The sequence below is a fragment of the Melanaphis sacchari genome, unplaced genomic scaffold (assembly GCF_002803265.2).
Source record: "Melanaphis sacchari strain LSU unplaced genomic scaffold, SCAv2.0 Contig43_pilon_pilon, whole genome shotgun sequence".
Lineage (NCBI taxonomy): Eukaryota > Metazoa > Arthropoda > Insecta > Hemiptera > Aphididae > Melanaphis > Melanaphis sacchari.
In genome coordinates this window covers 2,655,347-2,668,143 of record NW_020271284.1, presented here as the reverse complement: position 1 = coordinate 2,668,143, position 12,797 = coordinate 2,655,347, and the positions used below count along the sequence as shown (strand labels likewise).

The window sequence follows — 12,797 nt, the reverse complement described above, 5'->3', positions numbered from 1 at the left end:
CTATAATACATTTATGATTTGAAAATTTTAAATAAGGATATTTGCTCACTTTAATTAAATGTATCAAGCATTTATAAATTTAAACAAAAAAACTTAATTTATATTATACTCGTACATAAATATAATTTTAAATTGCAATATAAAAAATGCTTAAAAAAGAAAATCCAAATTATTAGTTTAGTAACAAAATTTCATCGTATTAAAATAGGTACCTTTTTAAAACGTGAAATAATTCGGTACTAACCACTTATACTTGTTTTTATATTTTATTTTGAATCTTAATATAAATCAAACTTAATAAATGTGAATAGCAAAAAATAGGGCCAATAATGTGATTTATGCAAGGTAAACAATACAATACATAGTTTCTGGTTAGCTACGTGTTATTGTCCACTGTTAAAATCGTGATTTGAAAATAATATTTTCTCGACAAGTGTAGGTATAGCAATAAGTAATAAATAATAACATTAATAACTAATAATAATAGAGTTAACTACGATAAAAAACAGAGTCCATAGGACTACCTACGTACTGCATTTTTTTTTTTACAATCACATATTTTATTTTATAAGAATATTTTAACTGTAATATTGCGGTTATCATATTATATTAGGTATACCTATATGTTTATATATTATGGTAGTATCATTATAAGTAGAATAATATTATTATTGGTACAAACTACAAAGTATAATATATGATATTTACCTATTATTACTGTAAATAGTTATTAGGTACTTACTATACCTGCGACCTGCCTATAGTTTTATAGACCTATATATCAACAGGTAACCTATATTATGTGATATTATTAGTTATTACTTATTACCAATATATGTTTCAATCTTGTCGTTAATCGTGTCGACATAATATATGTATCAAATAATACAGCCTATAGGTAGATAAATGGGTATAATGGTTTACACCTTTAAGTGTAATACACTAATACATATATTATATTATTGTTATTATTTATTACCTATTACATGTGACATTTAAAATTTTAATCTGAATTGAAATGTTGTTCGTTTCTACCAATATAAGTTTATGAAAATTAAATTGTATCGTCCTTCAATACCTAAGTACTTTTAAGGAATTGGTGTACTTACTTATGCTACTTTGTCGATTTATTGTATAGCAGTTATTTAAAAATTATACTATGAAATGTGTTAAAAAATATCAGCGCACTATAATTTACCCATTTTGATCCACAAATTACATATTATCAAATTTGCGTAGGTACAGCAGAAGTCAGAACCAATCTTATGTTATTAGCTTTAGATTTAGAATTGATCGATTTATTAGTCTTATTATCAAACTTTTTTTTTTTTTTTTTTTAAAGGCTTTTTACGAGCCATTTAGACTCTTGGCCGCCAAAACTAATTCCTTCCATTGTTCTCTATTGTATGCCTGTTCCCAGTCTCCTCCAATTTCTTCTATTATCAAACTTAAAGTTTAGAATATTATGTGTATCCTTAGTGTCTTATGTTGAATTTTTTCGATGTTAAAATTTTTTGTATACATATTTAATTGAAGATTTTATTCCTTAATCATTCCTCCATGGGTGCGCCGCTATACAAATATCCTTCAGGATTATGATGAGAAGAAAAGAAAATGATAATATACTAATTTTCGGAACACTGCTGAGTATTGCGGCTCTGTTACCAATATTAAATACCTATCATAGGTAATTATATACCTACCTACTATAAATAAACATATTAAAAGTACTTTTAGAATTTGTATATCGTACATTTATACCTAGGTACGGTACTATTATGATTAGGTAGGTACCTACGTAAAATAGGTATTTATAGTTCTAATTAATGCACCTATTTCTTAAGATTGTTTTTTGGTAGTTTATTACATAAAATAATATGAGCATTGTTAAGTACCTGCAAATTCGGTGTGTACTCTAGTATAATAAATAAATATTATCATAATCTGTACCTATCTATTATTTTTTTACCGCTCAGACGTTCAGTTATGTTTTATTTAGCCTATGTAGGTACCTAATATTATGTGCACAGCCTAATAGATTAATACAATGATCGAGCAATATCTTAATGTAATTTTATTGTAATTATTTAAGCTACCTATAATAGTCTTGAACTGAGAGTTCATAAAAAATATAAAAATACAAAAAATACTTGATAGTTTGATAGGTTATATTTTAAGCACTTACTATCAATAATCAAATGTATATTATAAAATTAAAATACAACTACCTACCTAACATATTTTATAACTAAAATTAATCATTATATTATAAAAAGTGTATTATTAGAATAAAAATATATATTTTACTTAAATAATATTATTTTTGAACTTTTTATCACCGATCCGGTATGGTCTAGTGGCTAGGATACCTGGCTTTCACCCAGGAGGCTCGGGTTCGATTCCCGGTACCGGAATAATTTTTTTGTAAATCTTTCTCTTAACAAAGATGTATATTTTTTTTATGTTACTCTCATATTACACTTTTTATAGTCTTCAATTCAAAGTATACTTTACATACAATTATCCCATTTTATTTTATTTATCACATTTTATGAACATTTGTATACTATACAATACAATCTGTAATATTCGTCTCGAATCGATAACTGCTCGTTCATAAAACTCGTTAAAATATAAGACTAAATAATATTTAAAATGCTAGAGGCAAAGGGTGGGGGCTAAGACAAGGAATAAAATTATCGACGGGCAAAATGAATTACCATATCAATAATTGTATGCGGTTATTAAAATATTATGAAATTACTTGGTACATTCTAGTTATAATTATTATTAGAGACCAGAATTATATGCAAGGAAAATAATAGGTTTGTAAATACATCTATATATGTCCAATTAATTGTAAAATATACTTCAATTTGTATCATGATTCACAACGTTGGAAAAAAAACATAATTTTTGTAGCAGTTATGTTTTCATCACTAAACAAAATAATATAAATTTTATTCTTTCAACAATAAAAAATGTTAATTAAAAAAATATTTTAATACGAAATAAATTATTATTTTGGTTCTTAGTAACAGATTTTAATACATTAGTTAAATGAAACAAATTTTAAATTAAAAAAACAACCAAATAATTATAGCAATTCAGGCAAAATATTGAAATAAGTAATAACAGTTTAAATTTGCAGTGAAGACAACGGAAAAATACTAATTTATATGCAATTTTGAGAAATTAATTTTTAATAATTATTATTATCAAATAATCAATAATTTACAAGATCAGATTTTTTCGTGAGTAGGTACTGGGTAATAATAAAAAATTCTTTCACAATTTTCTATGTTCAGATAGGTACAGTGATTATTTTGATTTTTATCGCTAACATTCATATTTCACTTTTAGGGCTTTTTAAAAATTGATTAGTCATTTGTAATTTGTATTAAATTATTTTAAACGTCAAGAGCTACACAGTTACATGAATGATTATACAATTTTATTTTACTTAAGGAACTTTTAACTTTCAAGCATACCTTCCTACACAAAGTGCAATAAGAGTAAACTGTAATAATGTATTTTAGTTTAAAATACGGGAAATCTTATATAATAAGATTATATTTCTAATAAAAACAGTACTATCCTAACTTATAAAGAAATAATCAACTAAAGTAATATTTTAGATATTTATAGTAATCATTAAAATGCTGTTTAAAAACTGACAGTTTTCTTCTTCTTTAAAAATATTTGTTTAGGTATTTAATTTTTATTATAATAATAATTGATATAATTTAATATATTATAAAATGTCACTTATGACGTCTTATGAGTGAAGATGCAAAAATATTAATAAAATTCAAATAAAAAATTCCTGCATCAGCCGGGAATCGAACCCGGGCCGCCCGCGTGGCAGGCGAGCATTCTACCACTGAACCACTGATGCTTGTACTGAACCGTGTACATTTTATTATATTTAACTATAATAGCTATCTTAGACTGACACTGAAATAATTTAGTATGACCATTCAAATAATCCACAACGAAACAGCATAATATAAATATGAAATAAAATACGTATAACAAGAATTACGAATCTCTTTCGTGTAATATTTTAAAGTGTTTAAGTTAGAAGTTTTAAAAACAATCTGTGAGTCAGTAATAACCTAGGTAGGTATATATTATGGCCTACGGATTTTAAAAATTTGATTTAAAAAAAATTCACTCGGTACCTACTTTTTTTTTTATACCAGACATCAGTTATGTAGGTGCTTTGTAAATTTTAGGTGTTTTGATGAAACTCAAGGAGAATTTATTAAGTTTTGTCCACGTATCTAACAACTAACAAGTACAGATGTGTTATGACGTATACCTAACTATACCTAATAGTAAATACTTTCCTTTGACTTGAAATAGTTCATCGAGGAAAATAAATTTACACGAAAGTACCTACCGCAGTAGTTTAGTACCTACGTAATACCTACATTGATTATTATTGGATAACGTTATTGTCGCTATTTGTTACCCCGAAGATCTCATATCGCGGGAACCATAACCGAAAAAAACAATTGTCGATGTGGCGATGTGTACAGGTAACAGGTTACCTATCTAAGTACATTAAACCGATTTTATGCGATTCGTTTACCGTAGGTACGTCTCGTCTCGCGTAAAATACGCAGTGTAATTTTGCGAAACGAATAGCTAATGATGGACGGGAGGTAGGTTTAAGTACAACTACTCACCACTATGGTGACGATTGGTGTTTTGGACCCCGGTCGCACGAGACTGAACCCGTAGGTGGCGTGCTCGGTGGCTGTGAGGTTTAGATACCGGAGGAGTAGCTTCCAACAGTAACCGGCCGGCCCGTTCCATCGGACTAACAGGTGTCCGGCTCGCACTTCGGCCACGCTGCGGCCGCTGAACGTCTCGTCACCTGCGCCGGCACAGGCAGAATCGTCTCCCAACGTGGCCGTCACCGAGCCTGTAACGCAACACAATATAATTGTAACGCCTACTTAAATAATAATAATACAAATAAACATAATATGTAAATATTTACGGTCACGATCGTTATAAATTGCCAATACTTAATAACATAAACTGAATAATATGAGCAGTTTAAATACTTTGATTGATCCGCTCACGCCCTTTCCAATTAACTATCCTTTTAAATAGTATAATAATAATAATAAATATTATTATTTTTGAGTGTAGCTTAACGATTTAAAGAGTACGATTTTAAGTGTAAATAATCTAATGGAATTGGCACTCTGTAGTGTACTCGCTATTAGTAGATATTTATCCATCCTTCAAACTAATTTTTTTTTAAGGCAGTTCGATTGAACTATCTGAACGTACTTCAGGCGCCGCTCATATCAAGGACCTAATGCTTAATGGATTTCTTAACGGACTACAGTGGCGAAACGATGCGTTTTTTAATTTCTCATTACAAAGCAGAAAAAAAATAGAATTTTGGATTAGTAGTTTATTAGTGATAAATTAAAAGTTACTAATTATAACTTATTAACTAGTTGTTTGAAATTTGGTTTTAACAGATCAAAATACTTTGAATAATATTGTTCATATAGGAATAATATGAAATTAAAAATATAAATTGCCGTCTAAAAAAATAAAAAATTTAAAAATGATTGGTATTAGGTAATGATAAAAAATTATAAAAAAATATAATTTGTTCTCAAAAATGTTATTTTAAAACAGCTTATAAGATTATGTTAAAAAAAATATTTAAAAACTTAAGTGTCTTACAATAAATGGATCACCCAATATATAAGTTACTTTAATATCCAAAATATAATTGAATATTATCGATAAGCAATATTCCAATTATAACAAAATATTTACATAAAGGCACACAGCTAATAGGTTTATTATATAAGTATGTATAAGATGTAGCACATAATACTAAGCGTTTCGAGGTTATATTATTGATAGCTTGATACAAATATTTATATGCTCTCGACAATCCGATGACAAACGGTCAAAATCAATTATTATCGTGCAGCGGTCATGACCTTATAACATAAACGCGCGTATAGTCGCAGCTTACCTAAAATTTCTATTGCATAGAATAAATAACTAAAATAACATTATTATTCGTATTATCAACTAACAAAAAAACCGTTCATCTGTCGAGTCACATGACCTTTAACACAAAATTGATTTGCTTCTATACAGATTGATATATACATTTTAAATATAAAAATGATCTTTTAATTATAAAGTATTTGTATAACATCAAAAATAATTGTGAGTAGACAAAATCGTAGAAAATCTAGAGAAATAAGAGGTAAATTAATATTTCCCGGTAAAGTAAATTTAATGGGTTTTTATTACTAAAAAAAATTAAAAATGACCTCTCAAATTAAACGACAAATTACTTTTTTATTCTAATTTAGGTATACAATGTATTTTAAATTTCAATATTTAGATATAAGGCTATTTTTATATCACATCAAGGTAAAATTATAAATTTATAAATAATTAATACTAAAATTGGCTATTAGTTTTTCCACTACCACAGAAATTTTACTTTAATTATTATGTTTTTTTCTTATTTATAAGTTATAATATATAGAAAGAAGTTTAAAAATAACCTATAAGGTTAAAATCTTAATTTACTTAATTATTAATTTTTATTTTTATTTTAACATGTATCATGGCTTCTCAAACGGCGGTATTTACTTATCGTAGTTAAACATTTAAGAATAGGGGTGGAGAAGAGTTCCCAGGGTGTCCTTATAAATGTACAACTTATCTATGTGAGCTATGTGTACGAACTTGTAGGTACCTATGTATTATAATTATATTATGCATATATTATTGTAATGTCAATGGCATGTAAAATTGTTAACATTTAACTGCAGGTATTATTCGCTTAAGTATATATTGTATTATTAGATTTATTATTGGACAATGTAAGAAATTCTAAAAATGTAATTTTATAGACTTAATGAATAAAATTTGATTTATGGATAGTTAACAGCTAGAATAAATTAACGATATAATCGAAAGATACGTTTGAAATCTAAGTAAATTTTATGTATTAAAAAAATCATCCAGCTTATGAAATATTCTATACACCACAGACACTTTCGCCATCAGATACGAGCAAATAATATTTATAGAATTTTACCAATTGTTTATATATATGCGCATACATATATGTAAGTACATAATCGCTATAAACTTACGACCAAAAAATATATTATAGTAAGGATATTCTTGGTATTGTTACGTACTTACATAATACATTCAAGTCATTCAACCTTGCATTTGAGTAACAAGTAACTATTCCACCCTTTCCCGATTCCGATTTCTACGGCTTAAATAATAATATATAAATGCCAAGTGTTTCTTGTTTATTTAAAGTATAAAATCTCCGAATCTTCCAAAACAAGGCACCTCCAAACGACTATATCAAGTTCATAATAATTATTCCATGTCCCCGATCGTCATGTATTCATGTATATTCTATCACAGAACGGATTGAGACCTTCTCTTTGTATGTTTATTATAATAAAAAAACGCTCGTCGGACTCAACCCGTAATATTAACGTCAGTGACTATAGATAATCGAGTGTCAAGGCGCCTCTAACTCGTCGACTATCTGCGACTAATCTTACACGAGTTAATTAATTACTTTATATATGTATATATATACATATAATATATATATAATATACATAATATATATATATACCTAGGTAACGATTTTCAATATTTATAATAGTATTTATGTATTTTTGTTATAATTCGTATTTTATTATATTGAATTTTCGATCGTTTTCCCCTCAATTTCCTCTGTGAACCGCACCTATATAAACTCACGTCACAGTTTTGAGTTTATACATAATATACGACCCGAATTCGCGTATCTATGTACAAATATATATATACCTAAATGAGGAGGTCCTTGAACGGTATTTTACAGCACTGACGCGTAAATCTCGTTTTCGTTTGACATCCGTGAAGTTAATTAATACGCGTTACCATCAAACTTTTACCACTCACTGAATACCACAATAAAATCTAATTATATAAGTATATAGGCATACCTATTGTATATGCGTTTATATATTGACATATTATAAAGCGTACCACATATTATATATGTATAATATTATACTTGATATATTTGTACTGTATTTTGAGCCTGTAGGGTCGTCTTGATTGTGATTAAAAAATGCGAGTTTCGTAGACTCCCTTCGAGAAATCGCATTTTATCACTAAGTTGTATACACGAATCGAAGTCTCGAAAAACGAAAATATCATGTTATTGTTTTAAAATATATTTTAGCGTGTATGAAAATAATCTGATAGCTTAATATTATATATAGTTCAAAAATGCTTCGAAAAATATTCCTTTGATGTATGAATAGATTTCAGTTCAGAAGGAAAACATTTAAAATATTTCCTACTGCTTAAACTTTAATGTTTATGTAAGATATAATGGACATTTATGATACTAGCTTAAACTAAGTTAAAACGTTTTATTAGTTAATAACTTAGGGATTTTATTAAGAAATACACATTTCTAAGAGATGGAGTAAATTATCATGTTTAACGAATATCAACATTTTTTTTCCCAGTAAAATGAACCATAAGCCATTTAATTCTATAGAATTTTTGTATAAGAGAAATTTAACACAAAATAAATTATAACTTCCAATAAAATCAATTTCGGTATATTGATTTTAATTTATAGGTTTATTTGCATTACACAGGCTGATTTTAAATAAAGCCACTTCTGCAAGATATTAAAAATACCTAAAACCTAACACACAAATTAATTCGTTCAACTCAACACAAATTAGTATAATAATATATTATAGCATTGTCTATATTCTTCTATTCTAAATTCAATGAGAGCAATATATCACTTTTTACTAATAATATAACCTTGTAGTATTAAATTATTATTATTATAATTTATTTATTTACAACTATATATTTATAATGTATAATGAGCCCTTTGAACTAGATAACTTACTATTTTAATGTGCATACTACATTAAATGGTGCTGATTGCTAGATGATAAAATTATGTTCAAGTATATGACGAGTATTCGAGACGTTTGTATTTTACTAAGAAATTAATCGACGGAAAAAATGTTGAAGTGAGCCTTTAAAAATGTGAAAACGATCATTAGATCGTATACATTAGTATATATACTGCTAAAATCAATGATAGGTACATATTACATATATTATTAACTTAGAGGAACTAAAAAAATGAAAACGAAACAAAACCGTGGATATATTAATAAGTATACGTAAATGTTTTAATTCACCTCGATTAGAATTTTTAATGGGTTTTACTTATAAGTATTCATAAAAATTCGTATATGTCTAATATAAGACATCCCTAAATCTATGGCTATAATATATATATACAATATTATAAATATTATTTATTTAAACATCATTAATATTTAATTAAAATGAAGAGAATAAATATATAGCTCATACCTTTATAGCCGTCACCTTGTAATTAAAAAATTATGTAGGTATGCTTGTATAAAAACGATTCATTGTCAACCGGACTCGTTATTGTCTGTACTACTAATAAGGCAAAACTTTATACATAATATTATTTATTAATGTACTAAACTCACTTATTTTTCTTATTATACAGTATCCGTTCTTATATAGTTATAAATTATTTAATATATGGATCACTGAATATGTCAGACCTCAGACATATGAGATATGACCTTAGATTGAAATGTAGTTTGTTTTAATACCTAAATAGTATCAAAATACACATTTTGAAAAAATTTAAAACGTCTAATCCTATGTTCGTTTAGGTGTGGGAATTAGTTTCATTTATTGTTGAATAGCTATCAGATTTTTTTTTTCATCAAAATAAATATTGATTTTTTTATTTTATTTTTTATTCAAGCGATTTATAAATTATATTAATGGTCAAAATCAACTGGACAGCCAAAGCTATTTAAAGTTTGAAAATAAATCAATTACTTTTTTGTTTTCAATAATTTTAATACGCCTATATACCTAAAAGTTTTTTTATGGATTCGGATAATTTTTATTTGGTTAAAATTGTGAAAAATTTATATAATTAACTTACCTAAACGTATATTATAATATTTCTGTATTCCAATTGTTTTTCTAAAATTTATTTGTAACTGAATAAATTATTAGTCCAAACGTTAAATAGTTAAAAAGATAACATTTCGTCATTTTCCAAAAATATTCACTGACCTTACATCTTTTACTATTAGGGACATACAATGTATTACACCTGAACAGACAAATTGCATGAAAAGAAAATTTAATTTGACCTCACTAAAATATACATGTTACTATATTTTAGACTTTTTTTATAAAACGAGTATATATTATTTTATATGAGTAATAAATTAATACAAGGAACCAGTTTGTATTGAATGTTATTTATATAATCTATATATTTTTAGAACTATAACATTCATACACATATATAATATTACATTAATATCTATATGTTATATATTGGGTAATGTAAAAGGTACATTATGTATATAATTGATAATTTATTTTGCCCTGACGCTATATCGATCGTATTCTGTTAAATCTGTTTAGATGAGCTTTAGATATAGGTGACATAATATAGTTGTAATGGTATTATACATGGTACATAACTTCTAAATATGTTGTTTTATCTGTGCAATACACACCCATAGTATGAATTAAATACATATATAATATATTTAGTATTAAGAATTTATATTATGATAAAATGTATCATATATATATATATATATATTCATATAGATACAAACGAGAAAGTTTTCGTAATCGATTGTGGCATTTTTTACGAATAACAAATTGTTATTAACGATATAGTTTTTGTATATATTACATACTTATATTATATTAGACCAAGGTTAAATTCTACACCGCGGAAAGTACTAAAACACGTGAATATCAATTTTTGGAATTGGAATCCTTGCAGTAGGCAAATCGCGTATTTATTTATTGTTTATTAATTACAATTGAATGACGTTTAGAGCTATAGCAGAGTATAACATAATCCGCTCTCGAGCTCCAAATTATGTCTTGTCTAAAGAATAATGTATTTTATTGGTTTATGCGGTGATCAATTTTAAATTAAGGGTGATAAAATGTATTTATACAAATTGTCAAAATAATTTTCTTATATTATATTATCGGTTATTCTATTTATTCGTGAAGTGTACGTTCAACTGGTTCAATTTAAAAAGTTGGAAGTAAATCTAAATGCATTTTAATATGAATATTTGATACACCTATAAATTATTTATTAGATATCATTTTTCACGATTACAATATTGTGTTATAAGTAAATTGCAATCATCATCCTGTGTTTGCCAAGCATTCTAGTTATTTAATTAAACTATTTATGCTTAGTGAATGTAAATATGAATAATAGAAATCATATAAATAAAAAGAATTGAATATTATAATAATATTAAAGAATCTCCACTATTTTAGGGTGAGCGTTTTTTAGATAAAAAATAAGGATAAGGTCATGTTTAAGATATGTACGAGCACGGTCTAGTTGGTCCACGTATATTAACGTAGCGTAAAGAAATAATTGTGCATCTCAAAATGAAACTATAACTATATTTTTATGATTTATGTTTAACATTTAGACATACGAACACATAGTATTCCATTTGGCAATCTATATTTTTAATTACATGAACATCTGAAACAGAACACTTTTAAAATATTAATTTGATGCATAATGCATATACATATCAAATATTGATCAAATTAATATTTGTGTTATCAAGCATTTAAGTCTGTAAAACAAATTAAGTAAAGTTTATTGAATAAATCTTTATGAAAATACTCCATCGAATTCGTGACTTCATTCAACATAAGTTAAAAATTTTAAAAAATATTTAAGCTCGTTAATTTTTATTATATTTTAATGTTATATATATATATATTTTTTTTTTTTATAATATTTTTCGGGTAGAGGCACAAGGCCGTTATATGCGCGCGCGTTCTTATATAGTTATATATATATATATATATATATATATATATATATATATATATATATAGATTATATTATTATTATGTGAAAGATAAAAATTTCGTGTTTCAATTTAGTCCATATATACCTATTACCTACACTTTATAATAATTATATATCCGACTTAATGAAATTCGTTATTGGTAAAGGATTACGCGGTAGTAATATTTTTTCGTCCAAATCGAAATATCAACGGCCGCGAAGTACATAATGTATGATATAAAATGGCCTCGAAAGGGTATATTCCTATACACTCTTTAAATTCACACATAACATAATAACATAATATATTATGCGTGTTTCTGCAGCTGTTCATTTTGACATAAGATTAAGTATATACCTATTATATGTACGTAAATGGAAATGTATTCGTGCTAGCGCTAATCGCCGCATTTACCTATATAGATAGGTTATACGAATATAGATTTAGGTATGTATTATATATAGTTTTATTAAATCGTAATATCGTATGTATATAATGTATTACTGTATTAGTTTATTGCTCTCTTTTTGGCGGTACAAGTATGTTGCGTATAAAAAATAATAACACGACGACGTGATGTGCTGCTACAATATTATTATCTTCAATGCGGACACTATATGATGTAAAACACTCATTATTACAGAAAACACTAACGATTTTCAAAATATTTCTTTTACATAGTTTTATAAAATAACATTTTTACTACTTTTTATGCCTATATTTTTTTATATACCTATTTAATCCTTTGAATGAAAACCATACATTTTTAATTTAATTTTTTAAAGCAGAGTATAATTAGGAGTATTTCATCTACCC

At 26.2% G+C, this 12,797-nt stretch overlaps 1 protein-coding gene and 2 non-coding genes across 3 annotated transcripts in view; 1 reads left to right on the top strand and 2 right to left on the bottom strand.

Annotated features, from left to right (window-relative positions):
- Positions 1 to 12,797, bottom strand: part of LOC112597703 — a 39,094-nt gene that overhangs the window by 2,664 nt on the left and 23,633 nt on the right. Inside the window, exon 2 of the mRNA XM_025343872.1 lies at positions 4,695 to 4,933. Coding sequence (XP_025199657.1) covers positions 4,695 to 4,933 — 239 coding nt within the window. The remainder of the gene's footprint in view (positions 1 to 4,694; positions 4,934 to 12,797) is intronic.
- Positions 2,343 to 2,414, top strand: Trnae-uuc. Its single transcript has one exon. It is a non-coding gene; the product is annotated as a tRNA-Glu (tRNA).
- Trnag-gcc lies at positions 3,828 to 3,898 on the bottom strand. The gene has a single exon. It is a non-coding gene; the product is annotated as a tRNA-Gly (tRNA).